At 31.3% G+C, this 22,405-nt stretch overlaps 2 protein-coding genes across 2 annotated transcripts; both read right to left on the reverse strand.

Annotated features, from left to right (window-relative positions):
• Positions 1-265: 265 nt before the first annotated feature.
• On the reverse strand, positions 266-2,433 carry LOC130981463 (uncharacterized). Its single transcript, XM_057905058.1, has 3 exons — positions 2,423-2,433; positions 852-1,128; positions 266-713 (listed from the first exon to the last, which is right to left on the reverse strand). Exons 1-3 carry the CDS (start codon positions 2,431-2,433, stop codon positions 489-491), a joined length of 513 nt encoding a protein of 170 aa, XP_057761041.1. The 3' UTR covers positions 266-488.
• Positions 2,434-2,497: 64 nt separating this feature from the next.
• LOC130978973 (transcription factor bHLH49-like) lies at positions 2,498-7,233 on the reverse strand. Its single transcript, XM_057902307.1, has 9 exons — positions 6,870-7,233; positions 5,213-6,214; positions 4,900-5,118; positions 4,751-4,816; positions 4,576-4,644; positions 4,267-4,338; positions 3,970-4,173; positions 3,481-3,571; positions 2,498-2,982 (listed from the first exon to the last, which is right to left on the reverse strand). Exons 2-9 carry the CDS (start codon positions 6,071-6,073, stop codon positions 2,945-2,947), a joined length of 1,620 nt encoding a protein of 539 aa, XP_057758290.1. The 5' UTR covers positions 6,074-6,214; positions 6,870-7,233; the 3' UTR covers positions 2,498-2,944.
• Between the last annotated feature and the right edge of the window lie 15,172 nt (positions 7,234-22,405).

A 22,405-nucleotide genomic window follows, 5' to 3' on the forward strand; every position in this document is an offset into this window, starting at 1 on the left:
CTAATAAAGTAGTATGTAGTAATAGTAATTCTTTGTTGAGGCAATAAGATAGCTCCAAGGTCCAAGTTAAGGCTAATTCCTGATTTGAACACTCCCCTTTCCCCTTTCTACTGTGTTATCGATGAAAATACCAGCCGTTGCTCATTCACTAATAAAGTAATAGTAATAGTATTAGTAGTAGAATTACTAATAATAATAATAATAATAATAATAATAATAATAATAATAATAATTCCGCTAGAGAGATAATGAGAAATCTTAACAATGTGAATAATGAATTAGTTATTTAACCCAATCGAAGTAAAAAGTGAACACCATTCCACAAATTACCCTAAATCTAGAACTTTCCTTTCAGTTATTTCACAAAACAACCATCCAAACCTTAATTACAAACCGTTTTCACCCCAAATCCTTCTTCCTCCCCAGACGGCAGCCACTCCGACATTCTTCACTAACCATCCAACCCTCAGCGGCGTTCAGCTTTGGCCTCAGTCCACCCGCCTCTCTCGCGCGCGTCTGTCTCTATCGCCGGCAGCCAACAGGTCGGACAGACGTCTCTTTCCCATCGCGGGTCTCTGTGTCATCCGCCGGCAGCCCGCGTCGAGGCAGGCCTTCCTCGTTTCGGTCGCGCATCCCTGGTGCTTGGCTCGCTGCTCTCTCCCGCATCGGTACACAGCTTGTGGGTCGCGTCCTGCCACCGCCGCCCTAGCTTCCTAGTCCATCGCACTCATAACAAAAAACAACCATCTAAATAACTAATAATAATAATACTAATCATCCGACTACGTATAGAGATGAACATCCGACTTTTACGAACAAAAAATAATCATTCAATTACACACTAAAATAACCATCTGTCTTCTGTATGTCGCGGATAAAGATTCTGGGACGGTGAAACCCACCGGCTGGGGGCTGCACGGCCGGCGTGTAGGGGGCTGCGTGAATGACGCAACGTGTGCGAAGGGGGTGCTCAGACGTTTGCGGTGGGTAGGGCAGCATCGGCTGGTATTCTGGGCGGCGGCTGGTGTTCCTAGTGACGACAGACCGGCGAGATGAGAAGAGAATGAGGAAGAGGAAGGCTCCGAAGCACTGACCTCATATGTGGAGAGAAGGAGATAAATAACTACCCTTGTTTGAAATTTTTATTTTTTTTAATTTAAAATGCGGAATTATTAAAAGTTAAATAAATTAATAATTATTTAATTTTAATTTTTTTATATTGTTCACTAAACTCATTATCTCTCTGTACTTTTTCAAAAAGGAAACAATAAAAAAGAAAAAGAAATAATTAAAAGAAAAGAGAGAATGATGAATAAGAGAAAAATAAGTGAGTTTGAGTTTTTATATCCAGGTATGTTGTTTTTTAAAAAAAAATTACACTACATTAAACTAAAATTGTGCCAGATCATTTTAGATAAATTATTTTTATGAAATAAAAATCAAATAAAAACTATTTTCTTTTATTTATAGATGTAACTCTTTTATCTTAGAAGAGATTCAAAAAATTATAATCAAATAATTTCATCTCAAATCTTAGTCCAGATAAAACTTTTATAAATATGAAAATAGTTCATTTCACTCTAAATATATTTGAATTACATCTCAGAAAAAGGTTTCCAATGTTAGGTAGCAAAGTTTTTGAATTTCTCAACATACAAATTATGAGTTTTTGTACTTTACACATCCTTTCACATAAATTGATCCAGTTTTGATCAGTAGTCAATGAAAAATATTTAAGATTACTAAATTGGTGAATTATCCAATAATTTTAGTTGAAAACGTCTAAAAAATATCTAAAATTTTTAAATTGATAAAATATTCTATATAAATAGCGGTTTAGTATGGAAAAAATTTGAAGAAAGAATATTTAAAATCATTAGATTGAAGAGCCAAATTTAAGTCATAGCTTAGACTTTAGAAGATTTGAAAAAATAATATCTAATATTTTTAAATCTAATTGCAGTTTATTCTTAGATAAGATTTAGCCTAAAACGATTTAAGAAAAAAAATTCTGTTGTATATTTATTCTATTCATAAAACTCTTAAACTTTTCTTAAAAGACTAGACATAGGTATTTGAGGCTGAATCAACTTATTTCGCTTGTGTATATCTTTCAAATTTTTATCTCTACTTTTTAAAGTTTTTTTTTCCCTATTACATTCGGGCTTTCTTTTTATATTTGTCTTTATCAAATATACTTCAAAATCATTTTTAAAATGATCTGAAGTGCATCAAGACTTAAGATGGGTTTTAAGGAAACTAGTATCTCAAATTCTATTTTGAAAATCTTTGAACAAAACCTTTCAAACATTAACTTTTAACATATTTCGCAACATATAAATTTAAAGAGCTGAAAAATTTTTATGTTCTTTGTTTCAAATTTAAAAAAATTTATGGTTCTAAGATTTTTTGTTCTGTTTACCATTTTCTCATTGACAAAAGTGAGAAACTTATTATAACTATTTTACAATTTGACCCAACAACTGCCAAAGCATCAAATCAATGATTTTGCAATTCTCCTTCTGATGGTTGATCCAGATTCAATAATATTGTAATAATAATATCCGGTCTTTACATTGTTATATATTTAATGAGCAAACCTATTTTAAAAATAGAATTCCACTTCTAAGAATATGATACATATTTTCCAAGCTTTTAAAAGAAGAACCACAAAAAAGAAAAAAAGAAGCATCATAACCCACTGCTGCTGTCCTTCATAACCTATAGTATGTCCCCTGCTGTCGCTAATGTAACTGCACCAAGGCCTTACCAGTAGCAACACTTCTAGAATATTCTGGAAACTCTGATTTTTGGCCTTCAAAACGTATGGTAACTCAGATGTAAAACTTAAATCTTAGTTATTTCCATCTGAATCTAATGCAATCCAACATAATCACTGTGGCAAAGATAAGTGGTGTCACGATTTTGATTAAATACTGAAACATCAAAGTTCGACCTTCATCTGAGTTGCTGCCACAGTACCTACAAGATCATAACACAATATTAATTAGATTGATAAAATGTAAGCCACAAGACACTAATCTCTTCAGTATCAATTAAGTGTAGAATTTAATTCGTATATAGATTTAAAAAATAATTTAAAAACATAGGTGTTATTAAAAAATTAAAATAAGAGTAATTATCTAAATCAGTTTCAGAGATTTTTAATATGGGACACTTTAGTTCTCGAGACTTCAAAACACAGAGTCCCTAACATTTACCTCGTTAGACAATATAGTTGTCCTCCAATTTGATCTGTTTAATCGAAAGGACTATTTTGGAACTTTTGAAATATTTTAGGAACTATTTTGAGATTTTTTAAACTCTTCGTTTTGTACTTTACTCTTCGAATCAAATTGGAAATGGACTGTATGTAAATGTTAATATTACCAATGATTTTCTACATGAAAATTTTGAAATTGGGCACTTATTGAAGTAATACTTAATTAATGCTCATTGGTTAGGACAATGTACTTATACCATCCACATCTTGGGTACTCATGGGAGCAGTTGTAGTAGCAAAGCTCATCTGTACAACATTGTGAAGCTCATCTTCCCACACATCAGGAACCTATTGCAATATGTACCAAAATATGCACACAAAAGAATGCAAAACAATAATATCATTCTTTGAACATATAAAAGTGAGTGTATTTGGAACACTTCACAAGATCTAAGGCTGGAGGTGAAACCATTTGAATTTGAATTATCTAAATTTTGGATTTTTATTTTCGAGAGTAAAGTGTGATCTCTCACCCTCTCATGTTTTCTCTTGGTCCTACTTACGAAATAAATAGTAAGAGATTACACTTTATCCTCTAAAGTGAAATCCAAAATTTAAAGGATCTAAATCCAAAGCATTTTTCAGTGGAAAAAATAAGTCAAAACTCAAATCTATGGAAAGATGGCGACTCGCCTGGAGGTCAATGGTTTACTCAAATTGAAATAGTTCAGTCAATGGATCAATACCTGATTTGGCTCCTTGAAACTTCCACTAGCGGGTGATGCCAACTGTGGATGAACAGTTCTCCGAAGGATATCAGAAGAGTTGGCTATGCTAGGAAGAGTTGGCTGAATTAGTCCCGGTTGTGATGGGTGTAGTGGAGGGAAAGCCATAGACATTTCTAAAGGAAACCCCAATGCAGAAGAAGGACCCGGCCGTTGGTGAAGAATCTAATGAAATTCAGAATGTATTAAAGGTAATGTTGGACACTTTTGAAAACAGTCTCCTTTTATTGTCACTGGTGTGCAAATAGACTAACTTACATCTTTAGGGATAAGTCCTTCAATATCAAAATCCAGCCGCGGATTTACAGTTGCGAGTTTCATGGACAAGAACTGCAAAGGGAAAGAAGGGGAAGATCAGATCAACTAGAACAAAAGTTAAGGTTGTCGAGAATATATGTTGAACTAAATACATGAGTTTTACTTTTACATAACAATAAAAATTTTCTATCAGAATATAAATGTTGAAACTGTGATGAAGCAGAAGTAAAACATACAGGGCAAAATGAACAAGATGACTTAAGAATCAGTGATTGCCAAAAAGGGAGGAACAATAAGTTTCACACATACCTCAACCTGTCGTTGAAGCGACTGTACATAGTTAATTATTTCATCAAGCATTACGGCCTTGCCAGTAACCTGAAAACATCAACAAGTTGCATGTTAGAAGGAAGTAAAACTCTGTATAACATAAGAATATAGCATGGTGAATTCTTCTAATTTCAAATTTAGGAGCCAAAACCACCTTGCTGCATCCAGGTACAAGGTCTTGAAGAAACTTCATCCTTTCACTTATCTTTTCCCTCCTCACCTGCAATGAAAAAACCGAAACAATTTAGAATTCTTTGTCTAAAAAGTTCTTTTTCATCGCAGAAAATTTCTTAGGTATCTTACTCTCTCTGCAAGGCTGTGGCTATTAGTTGCTTGACCCCGCCGAGCCCTGACATGTATGTATTCCTCCTTAGGTGGATCCGAAACTTGAGGCCCTTGTTTGGCATTCTTTCCAGAGGCTTTGTTTGTTGGAGTAGGTTCCTGCTCTCCCTTTTGTTGGCTCTCAGAGATATCCCCTGCACCTTCCGTAGGTAGTTCAATAGCTTTATCATTATCAGCATCCTAAGAGACAAGACAATATATATGATCAATCACATGGATGAGGGAGGGAAAATAGCCTCGGCCGAACAACAGAATATACAATTCATAACCATACCTGCCCAATTCTTTTCCTTTTCTTTGAATCTAGTCCTTTAACACAAGGTTCGTCGCTAACACCATCCAACATTGGGGAGTCATCTTGAACACCGCCATCATCGCTAGATTTGGCTCGGTCAGTCTCATTCGGAGGCCTAGAAGGACCTTGTTGTCCTTCATTTTGAGGCATTACATGGTTTTCACTTCTTTTATCATTCTTGAGCGGGCTAGCTTTAGTAGCAAGATACTCGACAGATGGTGTCGCATCTTTCACAGCTTCAGCTTCAGCTTCATTCGGATTGCTCTCTTGAGGTTGTCCTCCATCTCTTGCTCGGTGAATTGCCTCACCACCGGTACCAGCATAAGGGCCCATGGATTGAGGAATCCCATAAGCATTCACCATATCTCCGAAATCCCCTCCACCAAAGCACGAGAATCTCGTTGCACGCTCAATAAATCCAGAATCACTTGGAAACCGAGACAAGTTCTGGGGGAACATTGCAGACTCATTTGGTATAAAGCCATTACCTTGATTCCAACCCATTTCAAGTGTTCCATGATCATGACCACCTCTTCCAAATCCAAACCCATCTTTTCTGAGTTCAATTGGGTTCAAAGAGCTCCCACTGTTGTGAACATTGATGCCACAAAACCCCAAGTTCTGGGAATTCGTCGGAGCGTCCCAGAAGTTTGGGCCAAAGGAGTCCACTAGGGAAGCAGAGGAACATGAAGAAGAACCATTTAGATCCCCCCTGCCAGCCAAACCCACAGATGAATTCGGAAGATTGGAACTTCCGAATCTCCGATCCGAGGCCATTCCGGTGGAATAGTTCATGGGATCTTCCTTTCTGTCAAGCTCAAACTTCTCTTTGTCACTCATCTCAAGCCCCCCTCTTAACAATTCCAATGATATATAAGCAGCCACTAGCAGCTTCTCTTCTAAGATCCCTTCGATAATTGAATACCGAAATCAGAGGAAATTTGACCAAAAGTACCTACAACAGTGGCCAAAGTGTAGCTCCTACAGCATCAAAAAATCAGAAGAGGAGTTCAATTTCAAAGATATCATTAATTAACTGACAAATGAAGCCACCAAAGTACCACCATAACTGAACAAAACAGAACCTCAATGACAATTCTTAAAGTTAAAATCACAATAATCCTAGGTACCCTATGAATGAAGCTAACAAGAGAAGAAGCATATAATAGAGTCTGAAATATAAATGGCTTCACATTAATGATGAGGTGAAAAAATTGCAAAAGGGTCGGAGTAAAAGAAAAAAAAAAAGGGGGAACCCAGTAACCCACCCAAGTACCCAAAAGATGTACGAAAACCTCTCACACGAGTTTGGCAGCTATCATTTCCAAAGCCAAACACTGAAACCTTGAAGTACCAAGTTTCATAAAGCCGGACCCCCCAACACACACACACACACACACACAGAGATAGAGAGAGAAAAGGCTAATAAAAAAGCGTGTTCATAGAAAAGAGCTGAAAAGAAGTCCAATGAAAACAGTGCGTCAATTATGCAAACAAACACTGATTTCAGGATAATAAATAGCATAACCCCATTCATTCATTTATTCATTCAATTCATTCATTCAACCCTAGTCAGAATTTGCAGAAGAAAAAACAACAGAGAAACCAAACTTCAAAAGTGGGAAGAGAAAGATACCCATTTCTGATCCTGTGCTACTTTTGGCACCCTTCCATCTTCCATTTGAACTTTTCACTAAAAAAAATACACACTTTTATTCAATTTTGAGCTCCTTTATTTTTTCGCTCCACCCAAAACAAGCCTACTATTCTATTTTCACTGCACCATGAAATAGAGAGAGAAAACGAAAAAGATAAATTTACTTAAAGGTGGAAACTTTTTAGAGGGTTCGTCTAAAAGAGGTTGGAATTCTTTTTTATATATATTTTTTTAAAAAGAGTTGGAGAGAGAAAAGCAAAAAGCGTGGCAGAATATAATACAGCTATGAAGGCAGTGTAATGTGATTGAACTTTGAAGGGAGAGAATGAGTTGCAAGAGTAGTAAGGACTAAGAAGAGAAAGAGTTAATTGGAAAAGAGCGTGTTGATTTATATACCCCACCCTTTCATCAAAATGAGAGCTTTTGATGATTAACCACCGCCACTGCTTCCATTAAATATATTAATTAATTAAAGACCTGCCCCTTAAGTTCCTCCTCCTCAACTTTAAGAAAATGTTTTTAGTTTTGATTTTTTCTTGTATTTGTTTAAGATTAAAATTTTATTTAATAATTTATTATTGACTAATATATTACAATATATATATATATAAGACAATTCAAATTTTTAATACTTATTTAAATAAATTAATACATAATAAATTACAATTAGACCACTAACTTAAATTAGTTAACTTTTAAAAATGTTTATCTATTGTCCTTTTTTCTCCTTCTATCTTCTCATTTTTGTTCCTTTTCGTATTTTGTTTAATTTTAATAAGGATGTTATTGCGTAGTTAATTTAGTATTATTTATGTAAATATTATCTCAAATTAAAAGTAAAAAAATTAAGGACTGTGATTTTATTATTATTATTATTATTATAAAATGAAAGTACAAGAGTGACGTATTAAAAAAATAATTTTAATGTATAGTTAGTATAAAATAAGTATATATATTTAATTACATAATATTAAATTATATAATTACTTTGTATTTAATTATATAAATAGTCATTTAAAAAAATAAATATAATTAACCATAAAATAATTTTTTTAACATAAAAATTAAATTCTTAAAATAAAAAAATCATGTTTTTTAAATGATTTTAAATTCTAATCATTAGGAGGAGAAAACGTTTGTTTAAATAAATAATTACTGTCACCAAAAAAAGAAATAAATAGTTACTGATTTTAGAATTAAATTAATTGGCAAAGAAAAAATTATAATATTTTATATAGTTGATCATTTAAAGTGTAATTATCTGCAAAAATGAAATATTTTTTAGTTTAACTTTCAATATTTTTGCAAAAAAAAAAAGTTGAAACCAAAAATCCTAACAACTTTATTGTTTCACTTTTCCTTATAAAATCATAAATAAATTGAAAAAACAAAAATTAAAGTACTCATCATGGCAAACTAAATATGTTAGTGTAAGTTTTTAATGTCCTAAATATATCAGGCTATTCAATTTTTTTTCTATTTTTAGTTTTTAACTAGGGTATCTTTAACAAAATAAATGTGCAATAATTTAAGTGATAATGATAACAGTTTGAGCTTGCAACTGACAGTGCCAACTCTTATTCGGGTTGTTTTTCTTTATTACGTCTTGAAAGAAGTGCTTAAGATCTTTAATAAGGAGGTATTTATTGTTTTTGGTCAAGGCCCCCAAATCTAGTCGTGGGGTCTTCTACCAGACTACCAATAGTTTCTTTTATTTATCATTTCAAATTAAAATATAAAATAATACTAAAAAACTAATACTATAACAATTAATTTTAATTAATATTATAAAAAATTATCAAATAAATTCAATATAAAACTCGTTAAAAATAAATTTTTATTAAATTTAAATTTTAAATATTTCTTTTAATTGAATTTCGATTTTATTGAATTGTGTTTAAAAATTTTAAATATTTTTTCTCTAATATTAAATATTGACTATAATATTAAATGTGTAATATTAGCTTATAAGACTTTTTTTAAAATATAAAGTCTTTAATAAATATTTTTTTAAAAGTAAATAAAATAAAATTATTTAAATTGTTTATATCTTCATAATTTTTTACTTATTTTTTTTATATATATATCGAAAAAAAATATACACATATTTCATTTAGTCATTTAAAAGAAAATGGTTAGACATATATTACATATTGGTTTGTAAATAGGATATGTTATACAAAAAATAGTTAGACATATTCTTTTAACCATATAAACTTGAGATCAGACCTTTGACTATTGGAAAAAAATTATGGTTTTGTTTAGTTGAAAGAGAGGAAATAAAAAAAAAAGTAGAGAGAAAACAAAAGAAAAGTAAAACGTTGGATTTTTTTATTTAAATAAATTAAAAAATTTTAAAATTATCAGAATTTTTTAAATTAGTTTTTCGTTACATGAATCTTTATATATATATATATATATATATATATATATATAGTTTAACTAGAAGTATTGGAAAAAAGGGTGATCAAAATAATATTGAAAATGCGTCACATTTAAAAGGCGATTGGATAGAAGGCTTACACGGAAAATTAAAGAAACAAGTATATAAATAAATTTTTAAATAATAGATACATAAGCAAGCTCTAAACTCGACTTGCGAAGAGGGACAAAATACAAAATATCAACAAAATATAAAATATATAAGGTGGAGAATCTATTACATATATAAATATCAACAAAATACAAATATTGAGCTCCAAAATAGTTCTTCGCTTTCAAGAGTCTTTAGAATGCTTAGTGTGGTACATCACGTTCTGCATCTGAAAACAATAATATATGTATGAAATGAGAACCGAAGGTTCTCAGCATGGTAAAAGTGCCTATGTACATAATATATAAGGTACCGAAAAAATTAGAGGTGATCCTAGAATTCCGACACTCAGAATTTAAACTTAAAGAATAAGCTAATCCAAATTTTAGTTATATAATCTAAGGTTTCAGGTTATAACTTAAATTCTAACTTAACCTTTCAAATCCTGCTTCCTCTAGCCTTCCGAAACACCGGTGAAACTATCCTCGTCACTCCTCTATCAGACAAGGAACATCTCAGTTGCACAGACAAACAATACAGACAAAAAAAGTCATAGATAGAATGCAATTACAGCCGATAGAGCATATAGCAATTAAGCATAGATAATCAAATAGGCAAACCCAAGTAAAGCAAATTCAAACAAAGCAAATAAATGCATATGATGTATGCCTGCCCTATTGACGCAGGAGCAAGTAGAGTTAGTAGGTTAATTATATTAGTTAATTGTAATAAGGGAATACAAGTCCCATATTATTTAGGATAGTAAACTTTGTGTTATATTTTAGTCCCACATCGTCCAAGTTAGGAAGGTTTTTCCTTCTCCTACTAGTATAAATAACTCATGTACCTTTTATTTATAAAATAGAGTTGAAGTTTATTTTTGAATATGAAATAAGATGTGTGCTTATTTTCCTCTATGCTCTTTGAGAGTAAGAGATGCATCCTTGGCTTGGCCGATTAAGGTGGGTTTATGGCTATTTTCACCATAGTGGGGTTTTTAACCTCGCCAAAATTGATGACCCAAGCTACTTCCCGGCGTTAGTTTGGTATCAGAGCAAGGTCGGTTCTCATGGCCTTCACCTTGCTTTAGTAGAATTTTATTTGATTTGTGGTGCAGATTTTTGGCGTGGATTTGCTAATGGGATCTTTTGGTGTGGATTCGTCAATGAGATCGTCTGCTGCCACGGATCTTGTAAAATTTTATCCGATTTGTGAGTGCGGGTCTTTGGTGTGGATTCATCAATGAGATCAATCAATCTTTTGGTGTGGATTCATCAATGAGATCGATTATCTGCTGTCACAAGTCTTTTTACGCAGGAGTTCTTTCAACCCAGGGAGAATGATGCAGGAGCAAGTAGAGTTAGTAGGTTAATTATATTAGTTAATTGTAATAAGGGAATACAAGTCCCATATTATTTAAGATAGTGAACTTTGTGTTATGTTTTAGTCCCACATCGTCCAAGTTAGGAAGGTTTTTCCTTCTCCTACTAGTATAAATAACTCATGTACATTTTATTTATAAAATAGAGTTGAAGTTTATTTTTAAATATGAAATAAGCTGTGTGCTTATTTTCCTCTAGGCTCTTTGAGAGTAAGAGGTGCATCATTGGCTTGGCCAACCAAGGTGGGTTTATGGCTATTTTCACCATAGTGGGGTTGTTAACCTCGCCAAGATTGGTGACCTAAGTGACGTCCCGGCGTCACTTATGGCTAATGAACTCATTTGTCGGTTATACAGCCAACTCAACATGTCCGGTAACTAACTCGAGCATTGTCTCTCTGTTGTGCGCAAATATCTCAGCACATCAGCTGTCCGTTAAAGGGAGAGTGTCCTATCACTATTAGAGGAAATATGTACCCTGTCACCATTAGAGGAAATAGGTGTTCTGTCACCCTTACAACCAGAGAGAAAACACAGACATACTCATCATCAATCAACCATAATCATGCCTCGTTTATTATATTTATTCAATTTCATAATTCAAACTCAATTTTTATCATTCTTCTTTCTTATCTCTTTCCCGGAGCAAGTGGACAACGTCACAGCCTCTTACCCGGTCACATATGTCATTCATTTACAAATCAGCATTTCCGTACTTCTTCAACCACAAATTCATTACTTCAAAACCTTTCTTCACTACCAAGTTAATTCCTTCTCTAAGTTTATCCCTCTCCTCATAATTAAAAACTAAATTTGGTACTTTATAAAGTAACTATAGAGATTTAGAAGTTAGAAATCATGTTTAAATTGCAAAAATATAATGTTTTTCAAAACAGGGTCCCACGTACGCATGCCATGCTGCGCGTACGCGGGGTGTCATTTGCTTCACTCGCGTACGTGACTATTGCCCGCGTACGCGACCCCTCGAACAGAAAAGATCTTCCGCGTCACGTGTGTGTCGCGTACGCATGCCTAAAAAACTGTTAAGTTTTGTAGAAAGTATTTTTACATACCAAACTTTCGACGAACATAACGTTTTCGTTAAAAATTATTTTTAATCTGTTCTTCAAATGGCGTAAACTTTACGGATCCAATTTTCATTCAAAATAAGTTTAGAAAAGTTTAAGGATCTGGATGCCAAGTTATGGCCAGCCGAAATTTGGTCAAAATTTATTTTTTTTTTCAAAAATCACAAACCTCTATTTTTACCCATTTCTCTACTCAATACCAACATTCCAAACTCTAAGCAGCACCAAAACAAACCAAACTATTATCTTAACACTTCTCATTCACTCCATGACACCAATATACAATTTCATCAAGTTCAACCCAACGATCCATATTCAAGCAACATAATTCATCAATATATCAACCATCATAGTTCATATTCATCATCCTCATCACAAAACCAATAATCAATTTATTCTCAAGCTAACTCAATATTTTTCATCAAGATTATTAAACATTAACATAATTGTACATTTTAACATATTCTATGGTCATTTAACCTAAGTTTTCACGTGACATTATATATTATCTACGAGAAACCAACACCATACCTTGGTTGATTCCTCCCTAAACTCGGAATGCCACAAATACACCGTTTCACAGATATCCAAAGCTCCAAATGTACACTAAATAAAAAATCCATCCACAAGAAATCAAACTCAAGCTTCCAATGTTCACTCCCAAGTCTCCAATTCCATCAATTTGCCTTCATAACACATAATTTGATCTAATATCATACAAATATGACTAAATCAACATAGAATTTGCTATACCAATATTTTTTTTAGAGTTAGAGGATTCTCACTTTACCAACGGACGTTTGGGATAAGACCCAACAAATTTACAAAACTAATTTAATCCTAAACACCAAAATTTAACAAAATATCAACACATTTACTCAAAGTTTTTGAAATTGGGAAAGGAGAAACTGGGTGTGAAATTGAGATTTTCCTACCAAAATTTTCAGTGAGTTTTGTAGAGAATTCTGAGATGAATGTGTGATCGCTGACGACTCGTCAATCGAATCTCTGGATTGAAAGTTACAGAAGATTGAAGATTGAATTGGAAGTTGGCTTAGGTCTTCATTCCTCCCTTTCCTCTCTCACCGTGGAACTCTAACTCTTTATGAAAATAAGCTGAAAAGCTCAAGGTTAATGCATATATATGTTGGGCCTTAGGTTCGGTTTGGATTCGATCTAATCAATCTAACCTGTTGGCCTATTTTTTGGCCAAAATCTTTAAAATTAGTGTTAAAATTCATATTTTAATTATTTCTACACTTCTAACTTATCAAATTTAATTTCCTAATTTCTTTAAATAAAAATTAATTTATTAATTAACTATTTATTAATTACTCGGAGTTTACACCCAAACTAAAGGAAGCACGCCCGGGCTCCAAAACTCCAAACTCCTAGGATGCAACACTTGCCAAGGCCCAATTCCAATATGCACTCTTAGAAAGCCTTAATCTTATCTGAAGATTCAAGATCATGTGATTAGTTAGTATTTAATTTCTTTTAGAAAGATAAGATTTGGTTGTTAGGATTCTAGACTAGATTTAAATTATTGTTAAGATTTGATTCGAATTTAACTAGGTAGTTATCTTATCATTCCTAAAAATAAGATTATGGTTAGTTTTGAATTTAAATTTAAGGTATAACTTAGAAAATAAATAAGTAAACAATGTTCACAAGAAAGGCAATCTCGAGGATTTATAATCACCATACATGCATCTCTCTCTTTTCTTTAGTTTTCTTCATTATCATGAGTAACAAAATCTCCATTGTTGAAGGTTAGGAGCTCTATTTGGTTTATGAATTCATAATGTGAGTGTTTTTTTTTATTTTAATTCATGCTTTTCTATTTTTTCAAGATTGAGTTTTGTTCTTCATCACTAATGACTAGAAGTATTGAAAAATATTCTAATTCTGTCTTGGATTTTGTTATTATTTTGGAAAAATTACTTTCAAAATTAGCTTAAAACTCATCTCATAATCTTCAATTATTTAGAACTAGTCTTCAATACGTGACATATAATTCAATTAGCGATAGTTTTTGAATATTGTGTGGCTTAAAATTGAATCCATTATTCACCTCTTCTCTTAATTAGTTGACCAAGAGATTGGCGATTAATTAGGTTAAGAGAAATTATATTACCAAGAAATTAGAATTTGATTATAAATAATTTACTGTTAAAATATTTTTGTATGAGTTAAAATAAGAAAGCATAAGCATTGTTCTTCCAAGAATCAAACATCTCTGAGGTCTTCAACATCCTCATTCATTGATTTTCTTCCGACTTCATAAAGCATTCTCTCATTCTCTTCTTCACTGTTCTTGCTTCTAATTCATGCTCCATAATCTCTTGCCAAAATTTGATTAATCTAATTAGAGATTTAATTAGACATTGCTTGCCTCAATCCGTTAATCCTCATGGGAATAATATCTACTCACTGTGGCATTACTTGAACGATTTGGTACACTTGCCAATATCCGACTACATTGATTTTTCGCTCATCATGCATGAAAGTACTAGGTGCATTAGTTAACCCAAAAGACATTACTAACCACTCATATAGTCCATCTTTAATTTTAAATATAGTCTTTCATTCATCTTCTAATTTCATTCTAATCTGATGATATCCACTTTTTAAATCAATTTTAGTGATTATACATGCACCATATAATTCATCAAGCATGTCAACTTAAGGATAGGATAATGATACCCATAATCTTGTTGATTGCATTATAATTCACAAATCTTTTAAGTACCATCCTTCTTTAGAACCAACAAAACTGGTACAATACATGGACTCATATTCTCTTTGATGTGGGTTTTGGCTAATAGTTCCTCCACTTGCTTTTGAAACTCGTTTGTCTTTTTAAAGTTACTTTTATATGCTGGTCAAATTTAGTGCTCAATTTCTCATAATGGAAGAAATCACTTGGATTCTCAGAAGAAAATATATCTATAAATTTTTACAACAAAAAAATAAAATTATTTAGTAAATTTAGATTAATTCAGTGTACATGTTAGATAATAAACCAAACTATAATCATAATTCTCTTGCCTATTAAAGAACCTTTTAAATTAAATCTCTCTCTTTTATAAAGAAGCACAACTTTTTTTCTACTTTCTTATTTTTCTCTTTATTCTCACTTCTCATGAATTACACTCTTTTTTTTCTTTTTACTCATTTTTGAAACTTTTATTATATTTCTTTTATCATAGTCTCTTATTTCTTAAATTTTTTTTTATCTCACATTCCATATTTTTTATGGTATCATATTGAAGCTTCAATTGGTTAAGGTAAATATCCTTAGATAATAATAGAGCAAGAGTGATCCTATAACTATTAAAATAAAAAGAAAACTGATTCGTGTAATCATCATCATTGAATGCTCAATGGTCAAACTGTCAAGGTCTACTCAATAATAAATGACAAATTTGGATTGACACTACATCACATAATACCTCATCACCATATTTTTCAATAGAAAACGCAATGCACAGTAACCTGCTTGTCAACTTTTATTTCACTACTGTCATTCAACCACTACAATGTATATGGTTTAGGATGTCAAATACATGTCAAGCTCAATTTCTCCACCATAAGAATACTAAGCATAATAGTCTAACTGCTTTCATAAATAATTAAACTGCACACCTTTTCACCAACCAAATATTTAGTGCGAAAAAGATTTTGGCATTGTTTTAAACTATCTTTTTCTTTTACCTACAAATTTAAAATAACAAGATATTCATCATAGACTGCATACTCAATATCACTATCAGAATAATCTTCCAAAGGTGTCATACTATTATGATCAGAGTCATCACCTTAATAAAAGTGAAATACAATATCATATTTCTCTAATAACCATCATCCTCCTGTTCAAAAAATTAATGGCATAATGACTTAAACCATGACACTTAAAGCATTTAATATCTCTCTACCTAGAGGTAGTAGTAGAAGAAGAGTTAGAATTATCTTTTTTTTTTAGCATCAAACAACTTCTCCTTGAAGTCAATATCCTCAGTTCTTTGTTTTGTCATTATTACGAGACGCTTTGTGAATTCATTTTAGATTGGCATAAGATAACTCATTTGTTTCTCTTCTTTGTTGTTGTCACCCTACCGTTATTGTTATATTAATTAAATCCTCCATCTCTACATAATGATGTAATTCTATCACATTAGCAATAACTCTATGCAAACCACCTATAAACCATATTATAATAACCTTAGTATCATCTTTTACGTTAGCTTTAATCATAAGCATCTCCATTTTCTTATGATAGTCTTTAACTGAATTGGAACCTTGAGTCAACTTATGTAACTTTTGATGCACTTTTCTATAATAGTACAAATGAACAAATTTCTATTTCATGAGACGCTTCGTATAATCTCAAGACTATAGGGTGATTTTTATTTTGCTGTCTTTTTTTACTACTAGTACATTCCACCAAAACTACGTATAATTAGAGAACGCAACTGCTGCCAAATAAATTTCTTTTCCGCTCCAAATAAATTTTAGGATCGTTTCTCGTTTTTATTGGTGGTATTTGCATCTTGATGGAATTGGTGTTACTATCTTGTCTTCTATGTTAATGTGTTGTAGTCCTATTAGAGACATCGTCAAAAGGTTCATAATTCTAATGTCATCTCTAAAAGTGTCATGTTTAGTACTTTTGGACAATATTTATGTCACCTCCTACATCCATTCTTTTAATTCATTCAAGTAATTAATTAAGTGTTGAATGACTCTTTGCATCATTTTTGTATGAATTAAAGTATTATTTGAGTGGATCGTTATAGTAAATAAATCTGCAAAAATATTATAAAAAGGATCTCACAATTATTGTTTCACGTATTTCATTTAAAGATGAACACTTATATTAACTCTCAAAATTAATTTTTAGCCTCTATTCAATTCATCATTTTTTACTTTTTACTATTCTAAAAATTATTTGTTTGTTACATTTTAGAAATCAAATAAGAAATTAGAAGAACTCAATCAACTAAAAGAGAATTAAATCATAAGTATAAAAAAAATAAAAAAGACACCCAAATATATCAAAGAAAAGATAAAGACTAAACTAACAAAACAAAATAAAATAAATGTAATAACAAAATTGAAAATCTATTTGAACATATATAACTGTGTTTTCTTTTCTTTTGACGCTGGATTTTTTTTCTTAAGAAACTTTTACGCTACTGATGCTCAAATTTTATTTTATTTTATTTTATTTTTTGGGTTAAGTCAAAACCCTGGCCTCTTGAAATAAAAGAAACTAAAAGTAATTAAAAAAAATGGGAAGGAACAACACTAGATGAAAGATAAAAGAAATAAAAAAATTAAGTAAAAGAAGTAAACAACTCCACAGAAAAATAAGGGGAACAAAACCCAAAAAGACCTACAAATATCAAACTGCATTGTAACACTCTTTTTTTTTGTTTTTTCTTAAAGCATGAAAATAAGAACAACAAAATAATAATAAAAGACAAACAAGTAAGAAAACAAGAATGATAGGAAAACAAAAAATTACGTGAGAAATACTGAAAATTTATTTTTTGTTATTAGAGCACAAAAAAAAGTAAATACAGATTAGACTGAATTTGATACTTAAACTCTGATATTAAATGATATAAAGCAAAATTTAAGATAAGATAAAAATTAAAGAAAGAAAAAATTATTCTATTTCAATTTAATTTTTGATGTAACAGTTAAAAAAATTACTTTATATTTTTGTTCACATCCAAATTTTTCAAAAAATTCTAAAAAATTTTTATTCATCAAATCTAAAAAAGAGTGGCTATAAAATTTGGAAATTTTTATATCTCTTAATTTAAAAATTCTAATTCATAATTCTACTAAGATAAAATGAGCCAAATTATAACTAGACTTTAAAAACTAAAAAAATAAATTAAAATAAATATAAAATAAATTTTAAAATAAATATTAATAAATTAATATATATTTAATTTAATTTTATTAATAAAGATCTTCAATGCAATTTAAAAATAATAATTTTTTTTATTTTTCATAATTATTTTAGTCAATTCTTAATACATATCTTAAACAAACAATTTAATTATATTTACAAATTAACCTCCTTTTATTCTTTTAGATATTATTCTTATAATTAAATGAATTGACACATAAAAATTCTCAATTTATCCTACAAAACTCATTTCAACCCTATTTATATAGGTCCCTAATTTGCGAAATAATATTGGAACCTACCATTTATTTTAGTTCCACCGCGCAAAGCGGCAAATAATGAACTTCCTCTCTTCTTCCATCAAAATTTAGTCTAATGAGGACTTTCCTCATTTAATGTAGGGATCAGAACACATACTAAACTAGTTTTTTATTAAAAAAAAAGCTTAAATCATATATATAATATAAGGAGTGCAATTAAAGGATAATTAGGTCAACCAATCATCATTAACAAGCAAAAACAGGGACTAATGTAAATATTTGTTTTGGCTTATCAAGAGGGTAACTACTAACTACGTTAGCGACTTAGCGGAATAATTAATTCCTTCGTGTACTATTATAGACGTATAAAAAGGTGAAAACAAATAATATAGGACAAAATTACATTATTGCATATTTACTATTCCTATTTTACCCTAAAAACAACAACAAAGTAGAACAGTAATGTCGCAACATTAACAGCATTAAATTTTCAGCCTTCATATGCTATGGGTTATCATTACTTTTGACTGGAGCTATATATCAAGACCCAATAATTCAGAACTTTCTAAGAACAGAAGCTATGAAGAATTATGAAAAGTTCTGAGAAAAAGAGTAGTATTAAGAAGCCGGTATACTTAAAGATGTTCACAATTTCTACAAACTTGGACTGTCTCTCCTTTTTTCACTTGTCAACTTTAGACTTTAGTTGGCAAGAAAATTAAATACCTAATAAGATTTAGAATAATGGAATCACTAAACACACCGCGTGCTATATATGTTCACGTAAGAGGAAGAACCTAATACATGCATGCCGCTCAACCGTTACATTCAATTTTAATAGGCTCACTACATAAATCAAAATAAAAACTAAATTAATTTTGCCCTGCTACCAAGATTTCCTTTTCGCTCTGTTTTGCTAGGGTTTGTTAGGAGTAAGTGCCGTAAGTTCTACGATGGCAATCCTTGCTGCCTCCCATGATCATTCTGTTCGTGAGATTGAAACAGTGGAGAATAAGGTTTTACGTTTTAATGAAAGCCTACACAAATCGAACCTAACTGGGAGACTACTTGCAGATCGAAAATTTAGTGATGAAACATTATTGGAGGTAGCTCTCTACTCAATTTGGAGACAACTTAAGAACTTAGAGTTCTTGATCATGGTGGTAACTTATTCCAATTTTTATTTTTTTTTAAGTGAAATTGATCTGCTAAGTGTGAAAAAAAAAAGGCCATGGTTATTCAAAAATTATATTTTTCATTTGAAACGCTGGAACGATGATTTCCCTATCAATGAATTAGAATTCACCAATGTGCCGATATGGGTGCAACTACGGAAATTACCAGATCAGTGTAAAAGCAAAGGGCTGGGAAGGCGGATTGGAGGTGTTTCGAAAAAGTAATAGATAGTGATTTGTTTATAATGTGGGGAAAGGAAGAAAGAATTATTAAAGTCCAAGTTCTGCTAGATGTAACTAAACCTTTAGGATGAATTATGAAGATTTCTAGCAGTAATAACAGGATTATCGAAGTGCAACTTAAATACATATAAATTGGCAATTTTTGCCACTTTTGCGGTGGAATTAGCCATGAGATCAAAGATTGTAACACTTATTTGGAGAGCTTGGCGACTGAAAGTGAGGTGGTAGAAGGGTGAGGAGTGTGGCTTCGATCCGAACAGTTTGGCAGAAGGTATGAGGAGAGAAAAGAAATAAAGCCACAATCCAAATCATGCTGCTAGAACTGATGAGGGATAATACAGATTGAGAAAGACTACACCAGTATGCCTAATATGTGATTTCACTAGTCTATCTATAAAAGACTGAAATTCCTATATTAGGAAGGAGGAAGATGAGGTCTAGAGTATCAATAGAGGGTTAAATTTGTTAGAGAAGGGAACAAAAAGTCCAAAATGTGATATTGTTTTGGAGAAAATATAGATGGCTAAGGCTGCTGATGAAGTTCTCTAAGATCACACAAATGCTTTGACCAGTTTATTTTCTGTTGGTGCTATGGAGAGTAAGAGAGGCAGTGGATTGAAGAAAAAGCAGAATCTGAAGCAGTTACCTAGTAGAATGAGCCAACCATATAAATTTGACAGGTACAAAACAAAACACAGGGGCTACAAGACAGAATCCAATAACTAAGAAGCAATGTTTGGAGGATGATTTGATAGCTAATATAGGAGAAGGTGCTATCCAACAATCGGCCCCAAGGAGATAAAATTTTCTGACAATTTACAATTTTCAAGGGATTAATCGATCTCATTTTCTTGAGGTATTGTTCATTTGTGAAACTAAAAATAATACGTTGAAAGTGGAGGACGTCCTTAATAAAAATACGTACACTAACTTATGTTTTAAGAAAGTTTATCTTTATCAACACTTGCGGTCTTTATTTCTTTATTTTTCAAATATTTCTTTACTAACTTATATATATATTAGAAGAATCAAATCACAACAAATCTTTAATCTTTTTTTAGGGTTCAAAGACTCACCTAAAATTTTCTACCCAATAAACTATCATCACTTGTTTCTATTCATCCAACACATAAATTAGAACTCAGGACAATATTGAGTTCAATTTTTCTCAACTTCCGTCACTTCCGTACACCAATAAACACAATCAAATCAAACAATTCAATTACACAGAAGCAAACATATATAAAATATGTATCACTTAACACATAATCAGATAAATAAGAGAAACACAACATAACAATAAAATGCACATTCAAACAAATCAAACAAATGTATATAATGTATGCCTGTCTTATTGGTCTTGAGCTCAGGTACCGGTTAAACTGCCAGACCCGACACATTCGGTAACTAATCCGAATATCGTCTTTCTGTCGCGCATCCCCAAGAAGTAATTATCTTATGCATATATATATAAAATAGTCTCACTAGAGAGTGCCTGTCCACCATTTCTTGGAGGCTAGCTAATTCGGGGATTGAGTGTTCGGTCACACTACGAATAGAAAGAATGTGAGCAGGACAAAACCACTATCCCCACATGTACACTGCAACACTGAGCAAGCAGGATAATACCAATGTCCTTACATCTACCAAGTGCAAATGTCTTATCAATATGCAAGTGGGACAAAATTCACGTCCTTGTCAATTTAATTTTCCTATCACATTCGACCATAATTGCCAACTCATTCAATTTCATAAGTCATAATGTATAATAACCCCATTCACTTATTAATTAGTAAATCTTATTATCTCATGAGCGAGATGAACCACCGTCCCCATAATATCAATCATAATCTCATTTTCAATAACAATCATTCATCAACAATTATAATCTCTTACATATCACTCGACTTAATCACTCATCATGTACTTCATATTGATCTCATTTGTCATCAATGATCTCATAATAAACATAATTCTCAACATATTTATCAATAATTCAACACCAATCTCTACTCTGCACACTTTAATATTCACCGAATTAAGCTTAATCCGTTACATACAACTTGTAGGTATAAGACGTCTAACACAATACTCTAGACTCAAGGTCAATGTTACAACTAACTTATACGGCATAATCATCGATAATTCAACCTCAAACAAACTTAAACACATCATTGTTTAATTATACATTTTATGGGCTAACAAACCAACTTTCATGATTGTCAAATTCCATTTAAAATGAACCTTAAAGGTCCTTAACACTTACATCCTGGTTCTTGAAAGTCACAACTTCATCATCATCATATCCCTCAAACTCACATTTTCTATTTTCAATCCTTGAGTTGATAATTAATTATTTTTTTTTTAAATTTTAATTAGTGAAACCTCTTTTTCTGGTTAACTCTGATCTAATTATTTATGCATTCTCCTCGTTGTCAGTTAAATCAAAAAAGTTTATTCATCAAACAACTTTTCAAAATAAGACAATCATAAAAATTCATTTTTCCTTAACCAAGTTATCAAACTAATTTTATCTCTATTTTAAGTTCAAAATTCTCCCAAAGAGACTCAAAATTATCCCATCTTTCAATCAAAATCTTAATTGCACATCATAATCGTTTATTCTTAAAACAATTACTTTCATTGCTTTAAATTTGCTAAAGCACCCTAAAATAGAATTCTTTAATTAGAATTAATCAAGTAAACTCATTTTCGATTTAGTCAAGTTCTCCAAAACAAATTTCAATTTCACTTTTAAGTTTAAGACATTTGTGAAAAGACTCGAAATTCATTTTATTTTCACTAAATCAATTCAGATACTTTAAATTCACTAAAACTTCTCAAAACGTAATTCTTTAATAAAAATTAACCCAATAAAACTTTAAAATAAAGTCTCTAGTTTTTATTAA

Source organism: Arachis stenosperma, chromosome 5 (genome assembly GCF_014773155.1).
Source record: "Arachis stenosperma cultivar V10309 chromosome 5, arast.V10309.gnm1.PFL2, whole genome shotgun sequence".
Classification (NCBI taxonomy): Eukaryota; Viridiplantae; Streptophyta; class Magnoliopsida; order Fabales; family Fabaceae; genus Arachis; species Arachis stenosperma.

Bases quoted from the DNA above. Each gene is read 5' to 3' on its own strand.
- LOC130981463 (XM_057905058.1), bottom strand. The intron at 714-851 runs GTTATTTTAGTG...GCGATGGACTAG, and splicing joins CGACATACAGAAGACAGATG to GAAGCTAGGGCGGCGGTGGC.
- LOC130978973 (XM_057902307.1), bottom strand. From the start codon at position 6,073: ATGAGTGACAAAGAGAAGTTTGAGCTTGACAGAAAGGAAGATCCCATG. The intron at 4,645-4,750 runs GTGGTTTTGGCT...TGATGTTTTCAG, and splicing joins TTGTACCTGGATGCAGCAAG to GTTACTGGCAAGGCCGTAAT. The intron at 2,983-3,480 runs GTATAAGTACAT...ATGATCTTGTAG, and splicing joins GAGTACCCAAGATGTGGATG to GTACTGTGGCAGCAACTCAG.